The 19,914-nt window shown below is 29.7% G+C and overlaps 3 protein-coding genes across 9 annotated transcripts; 2 read left to right on the top strand and 1 right to left on the bottom strand.

Moving 5' to 3' along the window:
• Nucleotides 1-6,220: 6,220 nt before the first annotated feature.
• Nucleotides 6,221-8,297, bottom strand: LOC149057761 (uncharacterized). 3 transcript variants are annotated; one of them, XR_016190725.1, is made up of 2 exons: nucleotides 6,937-8,297; nucleotides 6,221-6,873 (listed from the first exon to the last, which is right to left on the bottom strand). XR_016190725.1 is itself a non-coding variant. In XM_089222128.1 (2 exons), exons 1-2 carry the CDS (start codon nucleotides 8,155-8,157, stop codon nucleotides 7,157-7,159), a joined length of 216 nt encoding a protein of 71 aa, XP_089078254.1. In that variant the 5' UTR covers nucleotides 8,158-8,297; the 3' UTR covers nucleotides 6,221-7,156. The 3 variants fall into 3 exon arrangements, 2 of the variants coding, with proteins under 2 accessions (XP_089078254.1, XP_089078253.1); XM_089222128.1 differs by having other exon boundaries at nucleotides 6,221-7,161; nucleotides 7,947-8,297; XM_089222127.1 differs by having other exon boundaries at nucleotides 6,221-7,105; nucleotides 7,947-8,297.
• A 3,901-nt stretch (nucleotides 8,298-12,198) lies between these two features.
• On the top strand, nucleotides 12,199-13,916 carry LOC107172834 (rRNA-processing protein UTP23 homolog). Of its 5 annotated transcripts, none has more exons than XM_089222122.1 (6): nucleotides 12,199-12,405; nucleotides 12,491-12,693; nucleotides 12,781-12,877; nucleotides 12,937-13,063; nucleotides 13,317-13,466; nucleotides 13,533-13,916. In XM_089222122.1, the coding sequence occupies exons 2-6, from the start codon at nucleotides 12,574-12,576 to the stop codon at nucleotides 13,813-13,815; spliced, it is 777 nt and encodes a 258-aa protein (XP_089078248.1). In that variant the 5' UTR covers nucleotides 12,199-12,405; nucleotides 12,491-12,573; the 3' UTR covers nucleotides 13,816-13,916. The 5 variants fall into 5 exon arrangements, with proteins under 5 accessions (XP_089078248.1, XP_089078251.1, XP_089078250.1 ...); XM_089222125.1 differs by having other exon boundaries at nucleotides 12,208-12,371; nucleotides 12,563-12,693; XM_089222124.1 differs by having other exon boundaries at nucleotides 12,208-12,371; nucleotides 12,549-12,693.
• A 1,277-nt stretch (nucleotides 13,917-15,193) lies between these two features.
• Nucleotides 15,194-18,698, top strand: RpL11 (ribosomal protein L11). Its single transcript, XM_015516502.2, has 6 exons — nucleotides 15,194-15,354; nucleotides 15,711-15,830; nucleotides 15,902-16,051; nucleotides 16,113-16,260; nucleotides 18,432-18,526; nucleotides 18,597-18,698. The coding sequence occupies exons 1-6, from the start codon at nucleotides 15,334-15,336 to the stop codon at nucleotides 18,630-18,632; spliced, it is 570 nt and encodes a 189-aa protein (XP_015371988.1). The 5' UTR covers nucleotides 15,194-15,333; the 3' UTR covers nucleotides 18,633-18,698.
• The last annotated feature ends 1,216 nt before the right edge of the window (nucleotides 18,699-19,914 follow it).

Below are 19,914 nucleotides of genomic sequence, written 5' to 3'. Positions count from 1 at the left end.
TAAACGTCCCAGGTACAGTATAAAGCCAATCAAATCTAAAGTTTTGGCAACAGTGCAGTATCATGAGATGATAAGAGAATGGTAAATTATATTTATACAAATATAGTCAAATATAGGCAAATATTTTATAGCCAAATATAAATTTTTAGAAGATAAGTTAAATGTGATTCACTTATTTAATCAGCCAAAAAATATTAATTTTTTAATTTTTTAAATAGAACATAAAAAAAGAATTATTATTGAAGTAGTGTCATTAGACATTTGCCCTCTTCTTTCTCATCCCCAAGCCCTATAAACATTTTTCAAAAATTTACTTATTGTATTAATTGTATACAGATTTTAAGTATTTTCAAAAAAAAAAAAAAAAAAATATGAGTTAAATATTATTTTTCTATAATATATAAGTTTCAACGATTTAAGAATCAAATATTAAAAAATACTCAAATATAATTTATTTATTTTTTTGTTTAACCGAGACACTATTAATAATATAATATGGAAAACCTCTTTGTTGATAACTTAATTTTTATAACATCAGCCGCACGCACTCAATTGTGGCTTAATAAATATTAAATACAATAGTTATAAACACTAAATATTGTTCGTACTATCAAGCGTTCTAGCACACAACGAGCATCTTACTATATTATTATGATTAATGCTGAATAAATAGATAATATAGGTACTTTTTTTTTTTCTATGGTATCGAGGACCGGAGAAGGAACGATGTTGCCAATACTTCTCCTATAATAAAGGTACTAATAATAATTATAGTTTTCAGTTTTCAATAAATTATAATAGGTTAAACATAAAAAAAATAATAATACCTATGAAACACGACAAAGAGTATTTACGTACTACGTAATAATAATTATTGAAGTTTCAATAGTTATACCATTGATTATAAATACTAGTATTTATAATCCTTTTTATAATCAATGGTTATACTTTTTCTTTTCATATCGGTAATAATATTAAAATATCATAAATATAATAAATATAGTTTAATTTAATTTATTGTTCAAATAGTAGTCAAATTTTGCATTGACTTTTCTGAGTTCTAATTTTAATGACTGTCTTAATATTATTATTTAATTATATATAACTATATAAGTATAATATAACACTAATTAGATTCAACACATTAAATCTAAAATAATTTTAACATTAAAGACTATTTTCAATTTATTCAAATTATTATTTTAATAGTTTGTATTACTTAAGAAATGTATTATTCTAGAAAAAATCAAAAAAAAAATCAGAAACTTACCTGTTTGGGCTGTATGGCTGTATGGCAATCAGAAAAAAATGTTGAAATTGTAGAAAACAAGTAACTACTAAACCCGACGAAGGATTTCAAATAGGGTTGCCAACTTTCAATTTGGAAAATACCGGCCCAAGTGTAAGTAAAAAAAAAAAAAAGGGTCATGATTTCAGTAAATTTTTATTTGATATAAGTATAATTGATAAATTGATTTGATATTAGTATAATTAATAAATTGAATGATATATTACATAGTTTTAAAATAATAAATTTAATAATATTAATATTACATTATGATAAAATAATTAAATAATTAAATAAAGTAAAGTAAATTATAAACTTTTAAATGTATATTTAGCGGTATTTTTCACGGCGTTATATATACCTACTACTTATAAAAGTGTCAAAGTTGACGATAGACATCTAATGGCATTACGATTATATAGGTATGATTTGACAGCAATATGATAACCAATTTTACAAAAACGATATAATATTAATATATATATATATATATATATATATCGAAACTCTCGTTCAGATAATTTTAAAATTATTATTTTGAAAATACTGGCTTTTTATTGGTTAATACTGGCAATCGGCTTTTTAAGTCTATGGATGTGAATTACCGGCCGGGCCGGGAAAATACCGGCCGGTTGCAACCCTAATTTCAAATGAACGAAATAACTAAATAAGCTAAGTAGCTAAGTGTTGTGTAATTTCTATGGTAATAATACTAGGTTAATAATATTATCGTCGATAATAATTATTATTAATCCAAGCAATTTATAAATAACTTTATTATAAGCAGAAACAGACGGAGGATACCGTGTACCCGTATGCCGCGGCCGCTCTGTCATGTCTAGTGTTCACTAGAATTCTAAATAAAAATGATTTGTGTTCGACGAATATACCTAGGTATTATTGGTATAATAATATGATCGAAGCTTTATAGTACAGTAGTAGCCAGTAGCCACTAGCCAGTTAGTATACCAAAAATTGCATTATCTGTAATTGACCAACTAGATTCGTTTCGTAATTTTCTTTTTTTAATAATTCAATTAAAATAATTATTATTTATTATTAAAAATAATAAAAATACTGACCTTAACTGAAACTACGGGTACCTAATAGGTCTCAAATTTTTAAGGGGGCCTACCGGGATTTTTCCGGTACCCCGGTGGGCCAGTACGCGCCTGGACAATATTATGTTATAAGTAGGTATACATAATATATAATAATAATAATATGTAATAGCACGTATACAATGCATTGCGTGTCACGCCATTTGAAATGATCATGGCGTTAATGGACTGATTGCCGTGGCTAGCATGACAATTGACAATGGCAAATGGCATAAGTATGTGTACAGACAATACATAGCGCATTATCAATATTGCTTATTATTTATTATATCAGTATGTCATATTATATTAACTATTACTCATAATAGTCATAATATAGTATGTGTCAATACGACTCATCTGCAACCCGTGGCGTTTGCATACGCCGCAATAACTTTTTCGACAGCCTGCCTAAAACATTTTATTGATATACTCGTACACCAACCTAATACAGTGCATAAGGTTTTCGACATATTATTATGATTTGGAAGCTTGACTATATACCAATATACCTATAATACGTATTGTATAACCTTATTATAGGTAGGTAACATTTTTATAACTAATGGCCTTTGCCGGGCTTTGCTATAGGTGTTATGTTTTCGAGATCAATAAAAAAAAACAACTATAAATACGTACAATTTCATATAAGCAACTAGTTATTCAAAGAAGTATATAAGTATAAGGTATGTAGTATGTGTTGACGTCTTATTTTCACGCCACTCTGAATCTCTGCAGTGTGTGGCATGACGGCGGCGCATTAAATACTTATGTAAATGATTTTTATTTAAACGGGAAAAATAATATTCAAATATACGATGGGACACAATTATAAAACCTAATGATTTTGTGAACCTCACGAATTTCGTAATAATACCACTCAGCATGAGACATACGCAATTTGCCCGTCAATCATTAATATTCAGGGATTCCCAACCGCCGTGCCGCGGCCCAAAAGTGTGCCGCGAAATTATTTGGGTGTGCCGTGTAGTATACTTGTGTGTGCTACATATGCAAACATAAATTTCTATCATTTATTAAAAACAGTATATTATTATGACATTATTTATATTCATTATTATTTATTTGTCATAAACATTTTTAAATTGATCAAGTGAGGCGTCAATTAAAAAAGGTTAGGAATCCTTGCATTAATTATTAAAATATCACACTGTCTAGACTCTAGGTACTCCATGCATATAATAAGCATAATAATATTATTTATAAGTACGCTGCACCCGTGCTACATAAAAATGTCAACCATAAGGTGAACGCAAAGACTTTAACGCCCATTATACTATTAAACTTTATAATTAGGTATTGACGTATTATTGTTATTTATAATTAACTCGTGAAACGGGCATTAAAAATTGTAGGCCAACTTAAAAATTAAATCCAATATAATAAAATGCATACATTCGTCGTGTTGGTATTATATGATTATTATTTACTAAAATATGTTATACTATATTTTTCTTCTTTTTTTTTTATTTAGAAAAAATATAACATTTACAATCTGTGCAAACTAGTACAATAAACAAATTTTCAAAACAACATAAACAAAAAAAACATCAGTAAAACATGATAAGAAAAGCCATCATCCAGTGATAAGTCCCTTTTTTTATACTATATTAAAAAGTTTATTTATTATATTTAAGTGTAATGTGTAAGTACCTATATTATATAGCATGATATTAGTTTTTTAAGTTTTAGAATCTGAGCGAAGTGATGAATTTATTGATTTTATAATAATTAGTGTTTTTATAAATATAGGTATATATTATGTATATTTTTTTGTGTCTGTGTACCCAATAAGTTGCCGAAGCCCGAAATAGTGCTTTGATTTTAAACTTCAGTAGCTTTTCAGTTTGAAAGTGAATCTAGTTGTGGCATTGAGGAGGTCGGTCAAGTTTTGAAATTTCCAGTAGTTTTCAAAAGCATCGTGAAAAACACTTACATATACTACAGTCTACACTTCTACAGTACTTATCCAGCTTAATACATTTACAATAAATAACATAATTATTAATTCCATAAACTTAACTTAATAACTAATAAATGACAAATATTTATCATGTATATAATATAGCCAGTATAGGTAAGGTAATACTCATCGATAATTTAAAATTTGAAAGAACTGATAATTAAATTCATTGAGATTTTTATTTAATTAATGAGAGATCAAATTATCAATAAGAATAAAGGAAAAATTGTATAAAAAATTTAAGCTTAATTTATAAAACAATTATCATTTTTGAAATAAATTGTTGTCCGTAAACACAATCTAGTATAAAAAGATAATATTCTTATAAAAATATCATCACAATTTTTTTTTTATCCGTTTTAGACTTCTTAAATTGACATTATAGACACAAAACTGTCAGAGAAAATTTGTCTTAGTATGATGATATGATTGGAGCCTCTGCCTTATTTTCCTTATCGTCCTGATCGCAGTCATTATGTTGAAAAGCCGCAATAGATGATAGGAGGAGTGGAACTCCTCATTAGAACAATTTCCAACACTCTGCAGTATAACGATACCACCATTGTAATGAATAAATTCATTAAATTAAATGGAAACCACCTCAAGCCCAATCCATTTGTTTAGCAAAGGTGCACTTTGCCTCCTCGTTTTGTTTTGGAACTAGGTACTTCGCCGTCTCACTCTCACTGATGTCCTATACTTTCTTGATAAAACCACAATCATTGAAGTAAATTTGAATTAATATTAGTTCAAATTATAGTTAGAGTTTTTGGCAAAAAAATCAAATTGTGTAGAGTTTCTCGTCACTTCCAACTTCGGTTTTTAGAAAGGGTGCATTCGTGGAATAAACTACTTTCATTTTAATTCTAGGTTTTCTAGGAAACCAAGCGCTTATACTTAAATTTAGTTTTTTCAAATTATTGAGAATTCACTATTGTTTATTAAAATTAATTGTATATAATATACAATATACTAGGTATATATAACATTACGTCATATTTTATTTATTGTAGACTTAAAATATGCAGTTATCAAATAAAAATGAAAATTCACTTGAAAATATAAATACTTAAATCTCCGAAAATACATTACCGAGGGTTGAACTCAATGTCAATAAATAATGCAGTGTCTGAGGTCTGACGGTGATTTCAGTTATCCATTAAAATAACTACACACGTACAATGCACATACCATTCCCAAAATGGGGTACATATTTTTGATGTATTTCTGTACGTGTAAACCGTGAATAACAATAGTATTATAAATATGTTTTGTTTTCCAACACCCTTAGGTACTGCACCCTTCCGTTGAAACTTTGATAGTGTCATGTTAGAAGGGTAGGATTTACTATAATAGTAGGTATGCTAAAATATCATACATATGTTATATAAACTAAAAAGGCATAAAACACATTACATGCTATAAAAATATAAAATAAAGCTTTTAACGACTATAGGGGCTGTGGAAACAACGTGTAACCATTATTTCTCCACTATTAATTTGTTTATTGTGATATTTTTACATCCCAAATCAAAGTTTACATGCGAAGATTTTAAACAAATTTAATTTCCGTCTTTCGGATTGTCTTATACCATTGATTAAAAATAAATTTTTAACTATTTATATTCAATACTTAAATCTATATGTACTTGAATATAATTCTTCAAATAAAATTAAAAATACATGGAATAATGTGTTATCCACTAAGTCATTCTTAGATAATATACTCTTCGGTTAATATACGAAAAATTATTTATTTTTATCTGATGTAAAATGGTAGAAATTTTTAGTAAATTATTAATACTCCATGTCATAAATACTGTATGACAAAATAAATATAACTCATAATAATAATAAATTATTTTATATTTTTAATCCTTAAATTAAGTATAACTAGGTAATAAAGTACTGCATAATGAATAAGGAAATACAAATCCTATTATACTGAGTACTAATTCATAAGTACATCGTACATATATATGTATTGTTAACAATTTATAGTTTGTGAAAAATGTCTGTGTACTATTAGCACTAGACATAACATTACATTTATTTTATTTAAGAATTTTTAAAACAACGTAAGGATATATTTTATGTCGTCGGTGCATACATTTTAATAGAAGCAAAACAATCTATTTGATTTTTGATTTAAATGCATTAAAATGTTCAAAAATATCATTTGATTAACAATTTGGAGTAAACACTAAACATGGAAGGTTCACTTTCAAAAAATATAAGTTTGTAACACTACAGCACATTATTTAAATGGTATAAAAATGTATGTAGGTATATTTTAAAATATGGTCTTTATAGGTATACTTAAAACTCATTAATAGGTATACTTAGAAAAAAGAATTTTGAATGAATGCATTATTAAGAATAAAGGGAGTTAATCAATACTTACCTGTTACCTATGCTTGGAAAATTTACCTTGTAATGCTATCATATCATCGATTTTAGTACATAAGTATGTTCATACTTTAGGTAGGCCATCTAGTAGTCTAGTACAAAACAAAAAGTTTAAATTAATAATTTTTATAGTATTAAATAGTGTTAATACAAACCGTTAATGTATATGGCTATAATAATGTAATATTTAAATCATTTGAGTAATGATATTTATTTGATGACTATTAGCTTTTATGATTATTATCTGTGGTAGGTATTCTGACTTCAGTTGAACGGCAACTAATCATCTGGTATCCAAAGTTTATTTCGTATTCGATATTCCACCTTAGTAAATGGTAATTCTATACATATCTATGTTCTTTACATGTTCAAACTTCAAACTATTGACCAATAATAATTATAATAAGTATAGATTTTGTTTAACAGTATAAATATCTATAGTTCTAGTTCATACTGTAAATAGTTTACACATAACACATTATAACCATTAAACATAATATGCATGAAGGTATGTAGGTATCATCAATATAGTCTACCTAGTTGATAAACATGAGGTATACTTACTCAAGAAATAAAAATAAACATTATGTTTACCAACTTAAGAAATAAAAATAAAGGTACATTAAGTATATTATAAGAGTTACACGTGATCTACGAGGGTTGATTTTATCAAAGACGATGCGTCTATTTTGGGGTTTGTAGATGCCAAATCTTTGATAAAAACTACACTCATAAACATCACATGAATAAATATTTTTTCTACTTAAACCAAATAAAATGTAGGTTCTATGTAATAGTTTATAGGTCAATTCAGTTGTATTATATAAAGCACGCGTCGTGTCAATCAATTTTGCCTCGGAAAAGGGAGCGGGGAGGAGGTGATTATGTTATAATATACATTTTTATATACGATTTATAAACACATTTTTGAATTTTTACACTGTGTATTTAACCCTTCACCCCATTCATGCACCTCACTGATAATAGTCTAAGGGGGGAGACGATTTTTACTATCTAACTATACTCGATTTAATATAATTCTACATACTCGTAATATATATGAGTACGTGGTATTTAAAATCGACACGGCGGTGCTTTATGGTATATACCACATTTTTAAAGTCTAACAAAAAAAGTTCTTAAACAACTTGCGTGTGATGTATACCATAGCTGTGTCGCGCTTGATCCGTCCGGACGTCGCGGTCGGCGGTCGTGACGTTGAATGACGGCGCGTCGGGGCTGCGCGTCACGGCGTCGTCTGCAGTGGCGTAAATGGGCGGCGGCAGACTTCCGTACGGACTTCCGAACGCGGACCGCGACCGTAATACCGCCAAGACGGCGACGGCCCACACATGCACGGCAGACAACGAAGCCATCACTGCGATCGCGGACGATAATTTGTCTCTCGTGTTCAGCGGGTATGGTGCAGGAACCCCGAGGAACCGATGGATCCGTCGATCGACGTAGACTGCCGGTGTATGGAGGTAGTCGACGAGAACGGGACGTATTTCTAGAAAACGTGCACGAGACCTCTGGTCCAATTCTAATTCGTATATGTATGTAGGCGCGTCGAGTGTCGACGGTTTGTTACTTAAAAAAAATATGACTAACACGATTTGTACGAAATGCGCGTATATTATACAATTATTATCGTCGTTGTCGTTTATATACCATCGCAACATTTTCCTCCACCTCCACCAAGCTTTACTCCTTCTACACATCGTCGTCACACCCTCCCTCTGTCCGTTTGGTACATGGTGTGGGATGACCGTTATCGCGGTGAAAAATAGAATAATACAAATATGTCCTTTCCTGTTTGTTTTCATTAATCACTCGCGCCAACATCATCACAACAACGTGTTATTTGTTGTCGTATGTCAACCTGTAATAATTTATGCGACATGCATAACATTATCAATTATGCGTATAATGTATAACATACACACACGTATTATGTATACAGGATGATTCGTTTGATATTTGTTATAGCACGTACCGAACTATATACTCGTCCTATTGTCATGGTCGACTTTTGAGTTTACCGAATAAATGATGTCTGTTGACTGTTTACCACTTATACTTATATGCAGTTTAAAGCATTTCAAATAAATATCACTATATACAAGGATGGATAAGATACTTGCATGAAAATATAAAGTATCTAAAATATAAATTAAATAACGTAGTGTATTATAGATACTGTATTTAAGAGTTTATTATTATTGTCCAAGACACAAGATGGAGACATTTTTGTAAACAATTGCTATTTATTATGGTAAATTATTTTGATAAAATGTAATATATACGTTTTGATATTGTTGAAACTCAACTATAGGGAGGGGGAAGGCACAGGAACCGAATTATTCGGCCCCTTTATTCCGGGCATACATCTATACTTAAACGGCTTCTAACTTTAATTATACACCTTTGTCTGTGTTTTAATGTAATATATTTGTTATTATACATGTAATATTAAAACATTAGTTTTGTCCACATATTGTACACATCATCATCAATACACGTTTTTTTTTTTTAAATCGTCGTATATATTACGATGCCTGATGTGGCAAGATCTTCACAGAGTCCGTGATTCAAATAGTTAAGCTTATAGGTACTGGCTACTAGTATCGTAACTAGCGAGGGATTAAGCCCTTAAGCCCACCTCCTCCGAAATATCAAACTTACTATACCCGATGGTATCGGTAGGCGGCAGAACCCTACCCCAAGCAATAAATTATTATTGTAGCACCCACTACCCCGAAGAGAATACCTGGATACGGCATTGGTATTTGCTTAAGAAAATGCCTACAATAGATTAATTCATTTTCTTTGAACTAGGAGATTAAAAACTTAAAAAATCACAGACATAAAAACCGGATGTTTGTTAATTGATTGTTAACTATATTATGGCAATCGTAGTATGTGAATTGTGGTTTTTTGTAAAAAATACGAGAATCGACCGATTCGTCTACTCACATAAACTAAACGATCAGTCACAATGTCGGACAAAATCACACTGTATACCTATAATTTCGCGATTAATTGTGCCGCGGTATTATATAGTAATTGTGAATAAGTGTGTCGAGTGTTGGGAAACGTAACGCACATATCGACCTAATTAAATTGTCAACACGCGGCCGACGCTGTACCTACCGTTGCATAATGGACGAGCATAAAATGAGTTTTCGATAATACATCGTCACAATAATAATATTATAATCGCATACACTGCGCAGGTTGACCTGCAGGTGCAAGACCGAGGACGCGACGGCGCGTGTCTCTGCACGAGTGACCTGCGTGATCGGTCCAGAATTTTTAGTGGTCGTTATCACCCACCACGAGGACTGCTGTAGAGTAGGTCACGGAATTCTAAATGTTTAAAATAATAATATCATAATATAAGCACCGTGTTTTCACGGCACTCGACGCCACCGCGGTTGTTTTAATTGGGCGACATTACATATATTTTAATATAGGTATTACTATGTAGGTGTTTGTTATTAAGTAGAAAGATCGTGTATCATAATATGTGTACGAATTTATCGGTTTTAAAAATTTCAAGAACGCGTACTTGACATACACGGAACTTCATTTTGCATAAGTCATGCTTGAACGCCACTCATACCGCTATAGTATACGAACAACCCATGTTTTTTTTAAATAAGTACCCACCTATATAGTTATAACTTATATGTATATTCAGAACATTTGCGTCTTCGTGGCCCGGTCATTATTTTTGTCCCGCACCACTCCTACTTATAAATGTTAATTGTTAACAATAATATAAATACATTTTTCACATATCATATAATTATTGAATAGGAAATACTCTTACACTCAATAAAGAAAAATACAAATTATATTAACTGAGTTCCAAATAAGCAATATTAATAAATAACAATAAATAATAATAATATCATAGCAATGTAAATTGTAATTAAAAGTTTTCTAATTATTATAGAATTGAATCTTAATAGACATTAAATAATAAATAATAATTATATATTTTTTCCAAACCATACTGAACATGCTCATATTATCGTTATATTATTGAATCAAGGGAATTACACTCTCACGGCTTCATAATCTGCACACCGCCACGATTAAATCCAATCTTTACTCATTTAAACCAAAATAATTGTTTACTGTCAATCATGATCTCAATTATCAACCGAGAAGACTGAAATGAAAATATTCGATCTCAAAAGATTGTCATCAATATCGGCACTAACGGCACTATCGCCGTGGCGCAGTCTATTAGTAGGTATTGGCCCAATACCTATATACTATTGGGTTGACTTAACCGTCTTAACCATAAACACAACTACCTAATGGCTATGTTTATAAACATTTGAATAATAAAAATCGAATATATTTTTAAAATCTAAGACTTTTTAGGGGTAGAAAAAGATACCTCTCGATACCCCTTAGTGACGCCTATGTCTGCTGCAGATACGAGATACGAGAACGCTTGTAAATTACGTTGTAAAATATTGGCACTAACAGTTTAATTATATAGGCAGGGGCGTATTTAGATATTTTTTTTGGGGGAGCTGTGGTATTTTCTCCAACTGAAATTCCCAATTCAGCCTATATGAGTTAGAAAATTTACATCTGATAGGACATAATAAGCAGACTTCATAAATAATTCCTGGATTTCGAGGGGGGGGGGGGGGTGAAGCCCCCTCAGCCTCCGCCATAAATACGCTCCTGTTTAGAGGTACAATATATATTTGTGATTGATAAATGTTATGTGAAAACGAAATACATCTTTCGTATCAAAATAAAATACGAACAAATTATATTATTATCTATAATATACAGTGGTTGACTTGGAAATAAAGTAGTAGAGGTACTCTAGCTACTTTTAAAATGTAACGTCCCTAGCATTTTAATAAAACTTACATAATCGTGGCGGTGGGGGGTTAAAAGTTACATAACAATCCGTTCCATGCGTTCCCCTTTAAAAGAAAAGTAGTAGGGGTACGTTAGCGTTTTTTATTCACTATAAGAATAACTTATGAGGAACTCTGTATTAAATTTTCAAGTATTTTGATAGGGCCAAAATCAACTCGTTCCTAAGCTTTTTCTATTTAAAAAATACAATTTGCTGTAAGCTAGTGTCTACTCGTATATATTTTTATCATATTAGATTAGAATTATTAGTGTTTATATAATTTTTTTTTGTAAATACATATTTGATAAATGTCGCGGGCCGCAAAACTTTCCATGGCGGGCAGCATGAGGCCCGCCTTCCGCGGGTTGGCCATCCCTGCTCTATTTTTATCATCTACGGCCGAAACGTCGTAACGTCGTGGATAGGCACAACCACGGTTTAGGATAGTGATAGTCGATCTTAAACCATGGGCACAACCATAGATAATATACTACTGATTTTCATCTTATCTAAAATTGATAAAAACGAGGCACATGTAAACAATGTAAATACTAAAACTAAATACAAAATACAATATACAATGAATTTATTCATAAAATATTTATCATTCTACTATTTTAAATCCATGATGACATTATAGGTGTCGAACTACTCGAGCTGTCGACAGACTACACTAGAAAAGAATATTCTGTGGTACTATCTTAAATCATCATACAGACTAATTAGAGTATTAGAATATATTTTCATTATTATTTATTTTTAATAATTTCTTATTCTTATTATCTTATTATTAAATCTATTATAACTTTTAGAGTAATCCGTGAGGAAGTTCTTTCAAATAGGTTTCAAACATTTTTTTGCTAAAGGTAGATCTTGGTGTGTAGATTAAGATAAAATGCGTCTCAAGCGTCACCAGAAAGCCGAACGCAATATCAACTTCTACTGTGTCAGCTTTGGTTTTCGAAAACCATTTCAAATACTGGTGGATGGTACATTTTGCATGGCTTCAGCACAAGTAACTATACTGGCATTATTATATCATAGATACCTTCCTGGTTGTATTTGGTACTGCTAAAGTGTTATTTGATAATTAAACTTATAGAACAGAGTGCAATTACGTGAAGACATTCCCAAATATTTGGGCGGTGATGTTAAATTTTTAACCACTCAGTGCGTTGTTCTTGAGACTGAAGCTTTGGGTAAGAATATAATACAGTTTTGTTTAATTATTGTAAAATAAAATAATTCTATCTTGCAGGTGCTGCTGTTCGACCGGCTATGCACATTGTAAAGAATTTTGGTATACATAAATGTGGACACGAAAAAAAACCCATATCTGGAGCAAGTTGTCTAACATCAATGACCAAAGATAATATGAAAACTAGGTAATAAAAGTAATTTATAGGACTTTGAAAGAAAAAAATGTTAAAATGTTCACCAGTGTTGTTAAAATAATAATTAATAATCATATATTTCTGAAAATGTATTTATCATTATTTTTTCTTTGCTTTTGATAACCATTTAGGTTTACTATAAACATTTATTTTGAATATTTATAATTTTTGGTATCAATTGAATAGGTTATAAGTTTATCATTAGTTATTTAATAATTGAATGACAAAATTCAAATTTTTACAGATATATTGTTGCCACTCAAGACAAGTCACTTCAAAATGCCCTTTATGTTTTACCTGCTGTCCCTGTTATGTATTTTAATGGTTTAAGTGTCATTCTGAAAGCACCTTCACCAACTTCTATTGATTATGCCAAACAAAAGCGACAATCTAGGTATGATGATGTAAATCAAAATATATTTATTTGACTTTGTCTTATTGGTTTTTATTTTAATTTTAGATTTAATTTAACTGAACATGAAACCAATGTATTGACAAGTATGAAAAGTTCAATAAAAACAGACTTAATCAGTAGTGAAGAAATTAAAGATTACCCTGGGGTATTTAAAAGAGCTAAAGGACCAAATCCACTTTCGTGCAAACCCAAAAAGAAAAAAATTGTTGAAGATAATAACACACCCAAAGTTGAAAATAAAATAAAACGTAAAAGAGTTAGAGTTAAAATACCAAAACATGTTAAAGAAGAATTAAAAAAAATGAATAAGCCAATTTCAATTTCATAAAATATTTAAGAATATTTCATAAAAATGTTATTCTAATAAATGGTATGCATTGTGTAAAAACGATATTTTAATTTTTATGAAATACACATTTTTAATATTAATTTTTATTAATCAATTTATTATTTTTTTTTAAGTATATTAATGAATTGGTAGTTTTTTATTTAAGTATTAATAACATATATTATTTAATGTTAAAAAAAGTTGTTGATCCCCTGGCTTAGACCATCTTAAATGTTTAAATAGTTTGTATAACTCCTGTACTTTAATAGGAGCTATCCCAAAGCATTTTACTTCTAAATCGTTACCGTCAAAAAATAAGTTGTTAAGTTTGGTACAATATATTGTGTACACTGTTGGTCATCATTTATATGATATTTATCTTATGATATCTCAAATATTTACTAGAACCTTCTTGTGTAATAAAAATAATGGTATTAAGGTATTTACTTAAAAATCATACATTGAATGTTTAGTAAATCATCTTATATACAAAAATAGTTAAAAACATATATTAAAACTCTGTCTTAAATGAAATTATGGTTTAATTTTTTGTTTGTCAAATTGTGATTAATCAACCCAAAGAGATTTTTAAAAGAGGTAGAAACATGCTTGTTCACCTACTGTGAAATTTATTGGATGCTATAACCCACCCGTCTATATACATATGGTACACTTAAGAAAATTGATTAATCTCGGGTTTTCAATGAAGGAATTAAATTATAATGATTTATTTGATTGAAAATACACTTCTGGTTCAATTACAGTATTTAAAGAACATTTAAGTGTACAAATAGGTGAGATGATTGTGCTTTGCAAATGACTTTCCGATGTATGTTTGTGTAACCATTACTGAAATTTGCATTGTACTTAGTGTATATTCATTGTGTTGGATAAACTAAGCATTAAGTTATTAAATAAAATAAAAAAAAAAATAAATATATTTCTCAGAACACAAAATTTTCTAAGATGTGTTTTATAGTTTTAATAATGACAAACTAAATAGATTGGATTATAAAGGTTATAGGCGCAATTTCAATAAAAAATCTAAGGGTGCTTAAGGTATGCATTTTCTCATTTTAGTTATATTTTTGATAAATAAATACGAACATTATTTGAGATTGCTAATTTTAAAATTGGGTGTGCTAATAATATGCCCCTCCTATTTGCGCTTGTGATAAAGGTGTTCAGAAGCCTAGACGACTGTCATCTTATACTCGTACAGTCATTAGTCATACGGAAAAAAGCTTGCGAATTTGTATTTTTTATAATAAGTTGTTATTAACAAGATTTTATAAAAAACGTTCGAAAGTCAAATTTACCGCGTGAATAATGATAACAGCGATATGCCTTCACCGCCATGTTTTACATTCCATGATATTTTTGAGGTTACGTCGATCAAAACAAGAAACTACCACTACACCAGCTCCACTTCATGACGGCGGACTGTTCGGTTACGTTCCGTTCTTTCGCGTCGTGACTATCTCTTATTTATACAAGTACAGTACTCCCGACTCCATCATGGTCCTCGTCGACTTAAAGGTGAGTGAATATTTTTCATCCAATTCAATCGACCGAACGCTAGAATGTTCTCTTCCTGACGACAAATAACCGTCTGCAGACTGACTTCGTAATAAATGTATACCGACAGATCCTTTAATTTTTATTATCGCACCGGGCTATTATTCGTTTGAATGATCAGACTCAGCAGCCACTAATTGGTTCTGGGGCTATAGACAACCAGTGCCACATTACCCAAGTTCTTATATTGCAATATACCCTCACTCGTTACTGAGGCGTAATACTCATTAAGAATACATAATTTCCAAATAGAGAATAAATTGTCGTTTTCCCCTTATCCCAATCTCAAGATATAATGATTTTGTTTTGTGTTGCAGAAGGGAGGCAACAAGTCTTCGGAGAAGATGAAAAATCGTATGCGAGAATTGAGGATTCGCAAATTATGTTTGAACATTTGTGTTGGTGAATCTGGTGACAAGCTCACCCGTGCCGCTAAGGTGCATTATTTTTACTGTTATTGTTGTTTTAATCTTTTATTCGTATGACTAATGAGCTTATTGACTTTCAGGTGTTGGAACAGTTAACTGGCCAACAGCCAGTGTTCTCCAAAGCTCGTTATACCGTCAGATCTTTCAGTATCAGAAGAAATGAAAAAATCGCAGTGCACTGCACTGTACGTGGTGCTAAGGCTGAAGAAATCTTGGAACGAGGATTAAAAGTTTGTTTGATTTTTGGTTTGATTTTTGATTTCTTAATTTAACTGAATCATTTATTAAAAGGTTCGTGAATACGAATTGAGGCGAGAAAACTTCTCAGATACTGGTAACTTTGGTTTTGGTATTCAAGAACACATCGATTTGGGTATCAAATACGACCCCAGCATTGGTATCTATGGTTTAGATTTCTTCGTTGTCTTAGGACGTCAAGGTAAGTTTATTTAATTACATCTAAATTTCAAATGAAAGAAGTGTTTTTTCTACCTTTTTACCAAACAACCACCTTAATATTTGCAATGTTTATTTTTTTCAAAATAATTATGTTGATTAGGCTTTTGATGTTAATACAGCATCTGTTATGGACGATCCTGAGATGTCCTCACAAATAAATTCACAAACACTTTAGGACTGATTAACTTTCTTTATATGTAATTAAGAATAAAACAACTATATTAATGAAAAATAAGGCTCTCAATGTTCTGTACAATGTAATGCTCTGTCTCCAATCCGGGATTGCCGCTCTCGACTTCTATGCGCGAGGCGTCCAGGCCGGTCGTCAGGTCTCGATGGCTTCATTTGCACATTCCTTGAGCCCGACGGCTCACACATATACATATAATAATATTAACATATACATATTATACTAATATTAAGATATACATATACTAGTTAAAACAGTGGTTCTTAACAACATTTTGAGTAATTAGTTAGATTGTGTATTATATTGTCTCATGGTTTACATACCATATTTTGATTAATGTATCCTTCTACTGTTAATTAGAATTTATTTTGATTTCATTTTTGATAATGGTATATAGTACTTGGCCTAAAAAAGTTTTTAGAACAATTAAGAAAATTTAAAAATTTGTTTTCATCATATGTTCAATACAACCCCTTGCATTAGTATACCTTACATTGTGATAGCTCTGAATTAGATTATTGTCATTTTATTAGTAGTAATACAAATGTTAATGCATTTTTCTTGTAAGTGGCTTTTTACGAATAAATTGTTGGTTTACATAGTTTCTATGCATATTGTTCAGATTAACTAACAGTTCTCTCAGTTCAATTTTCAATAAATTATTATTATTCACTGAAAAATTAAAATATTAAAAATATAACAATGATAGAACAAAAATAATGTTTTTAATTCATTTAATTATTCATTAATGTCAAAACTAACAGCAAACTCTTAATTTCAAAAACTATCGCTGATGTTTTCAGTTAAAAGTATTAGTTGGTTCTTTTTGCTTTTGATAAATATTATGTTGAATTTTTATATTATCAAGATTATGTAAAAAATTTCAATATTAATTTCACTTACACAGAAGTAAAATGTGCTTAATTCATGGCATTATATTTAAATACATTTTTTATGAAATTCTAATCATATTTTTGTTTTTTATGCCTTAATGCATGCATATTTTTCAATGTTTTTTTAGAGCATATAATATATGCTGTTGATATTTATTATCGTCTACTATTTTCTAATTATTATAATAATAGATTATAAAATAGCAAACAAGCAAATAGAGAATCATTTATTGCTTAAGTACTATGAAATGTCAAGCAAGTAGATAGGTCACATCTTTAGTCTCAGAAATGTCTAATGTATACTACATATTAATAATTTTCTTTTCTTATTCTTCCATTTTTGCCATTTATTTTAAAGATACAAAAAATAATTTTACTTAAAGGCTATTTATTTTTTGTAGTTAAATTATAAATTTTGAAAATTAACATAATAAAGTAAAGTGTATATTGTTCAGTTCAAGTGAGTAGTAGACCAGTTTTCTTTAGGTTGCTGTCAGTCAACATTCGCTTGTTGTTCCTATCTAGGAAACTATCTGATACATGTTGTGTATTGCCACGTGATAGTGGTTATCCTGTGCACAAATCTGCCACCTACTGTCTTAACTTGAAATGAGTCAGCTACTGAAAACTATTACAGATATACATAAATTCTGTAGGCTCATTATACAATGCTAAGACAAGTCTTATGTGTTTTTAATTTAAGAACTTAATACTTTTTACTGTTCTATATTCTGTATATATATATTATTGCATATTATATACAATTAAATATACTTTTTTTGGCTAAGGTGAAGTAGAATTGACATATTATTATTAAGCTCTAGTGGGTTAGATATATTAGTTCAGACTTGAAGATATCTTATTGTGTGTTAAAAAAACATTAAATCCCTTCAAAACTTGAATAAAAAATCTGATAAAAAGTGTTAAATGTTTTAGTAAATCATAAAGTTCATAATATAAACTATATAATATAATATAACATAAACTATAATATAATATACAATATATTATGTTTTTGTGAAACTATTATCTTATACAATATCTTTTATTTTTAAATTATTTTATTAGGTTTCAACGTAGCTCACAGAAGAAGGAAGCAAGGCAAAGTTGGTTACCAACATAGACTAAACAAAGAAGACGCAATGAAGTGGTTCCAAACTAAAGTAAATGTCTTATTTACTATTATTTATTTTATACTAAATTTGATCTAATAATATTTTATTTTACTTTTAGTATGACGGAATCATTTTAGCAGGGAAGAAAAACTAATATTAATTGTATTGTTTATCAATGCAAATCCCATAAATATACATACATGTTGTTTTTCCAAACAAACTGTCTTGTTTTATTTTACAATATAACTTTCACCTTTTATTATTTTTCCTTTCAAATAGTAAACTATTTCTTTTTAATCATCATTTTTGCTGCCACTGCTTGCGACTGTTATTTATATAGCAGGGTCGGTTTTGTCCATGCGTATGGTTGTCTGCTGCGAGTGGTGCTAGGCCTAGTGCTATGCAGTAAACTACAACAACCCTCTTTTTCGATAATTGGGTTTTTTGGATTTAAAAATAAATGAGCAATATCTGAGTTTATGAGGATGTCACTGATGTAAGTACATTATTGTTAACTCTCAGACCCATATCAAACATAGATAAAACGCTTAAAATAATTTTTATAATTTTTGATTTACCTTAAATATATTATAATAAATTTTAACCTTCAATTGTGGGTTTGATATAATGAATTTATATTACTCTGTACTAGACTTTGAACATAAATTTTTTTTTTGTAAACTTAAATAATCAAATTATTTTTAGATAATATGTAGACAAATCCATGTCATTAATATTATTCTTGTATCATTTTTGGTATGAGTGAATTTACTCTAAAATAACTTTTAATTATATGTAAAAAATTGATTATGTAAAATGCTATTAGTAGGCTAGAAATAACACAGTATGCTGACACATGAATTTACTACAACTTGAGAATTAACTGATACAAAAATGTTCATGATATTTTCATAAGATAATATATTACATTTTTTTAAATAGGTATAAAAGATAATTAGTCATAATCAAGATTGTGGTCTCAACTTAGGTTAGGTCTTAAGTGTTTGCAAGCACATGCTATGATACAATGAGACATAATATAAACATATAAATTTAAATCTTTTATTTACACAATTACAGTAATAGCAATATTTATTAGTACCTACTAAACAAGTGAGGTTGCCCATTGCTAAGGTGCATCATCCTATCAATTAGTTGGTTTCTGCTGTAATTGGTATTATGTGAAGTAATGGTGAAAAAAGCGGACTCCTAGTTTGATGGGAAGGAATCTTAAAACCAACTTGAGCTAGTTGGGAAGGAGTATCAATACATCTATAAATTAATTTGTGTAAAAATAGTAAGTTAGCCTCAACTCTTCTATCAGCTAGAGAGACAAGACAGAGTTGGTGCATAACTGGATGGTAGACGTGTCACGTGTGGCGCATGATTAATTTTCAGAATTAAACATATTTAATATTGTAGACATTCCGATGTAC

Source organism: Diuraphis noxia, unplaced genomic scaffold (genome assembly GCF_037042655.1).
Source record: "Diuraphis noxia isolate RWA-SAM2 unplaced genomic scaffold, SU_Dnox_SAM2 contig0003, whole genome shotgun sequence".
NCBI classification, from domain to species: domain Eukaryota; kingdom Metazoa; phylum Arthropoda; class Insecta; order Hemiptera; family Aphididae; genus Diuraphis; species Diuraphis noxia.
The sequence above is the reverse complement of the archived record's forward strand: the minus strand, read 5'-3'. Positions and strand labels throughout refer to the sequence as shown.

What these genes read in the sequence shown, in the direction of transcription:
- LOC149057761 (XM_089222127.1), bottom strand. Translation starts at nt 8,157, where the DNA reads ATGGCTTCGTTGTCTGCCGTGCATGTGTGGGCCGTCGCCGTCTTGGCG. An exon ending in TCAAGCGCGACACAGCTATG is followed by an intron (nt 7,106 to 7,946) that starts GTATACATCACA and finishes CCATTTACTAAG; the next exon opens with GTGGAATATCGAATACGAAA.
- LOC107172834 (XM_089222122.1), top strand. Translation starts at nt 12,574, where the DNA reads ATGCGTCTCAAGCGTCACCAGAAAGCCGAACGCAATATCAACTTCTAC. An exon ending in TCTTGAGACTGAAGCTTTGG is followed by an intron (nt 12,878 to 12,936) that starts GTAAGAATATAA and finishes TCTATCTTGCAG; the next exon opens with GTGCTGCTGTTCGACCGGCT. An exon ending in AAACAAAAGCGACAATCTAG is followed by an intron (nt 13,467 to 13,532) that starts GTATGATGATGT and finishes TTTTAATTTTAG; the next exon opens with ATTTAATTTAACTGAACATG.
- RpL11 (XM_015516502.2), top strand. Translation starts at nt 15,334, where the DNA reads ATGGTCCTCGTCGACTTAAAG. An exon ending in TGGTCCTCGTCGACTTAAAG is followed by an intron (nt 15,355 to 15,710) that starts GTGAGTGAATAT and finishes TTTGTGTTGCAG; the next exon opens with AAGGGAGGCAACAAGTCTTC. An exon ending in AGCTCACCCGTGCCGCTAAG is followed by an intron (nt 15,831 to 15,901) that starts GTGCATTATTTT and finishes ATTGACTTTCAG; the next exon opens with GTGTTGGAACAGTTAACTGG.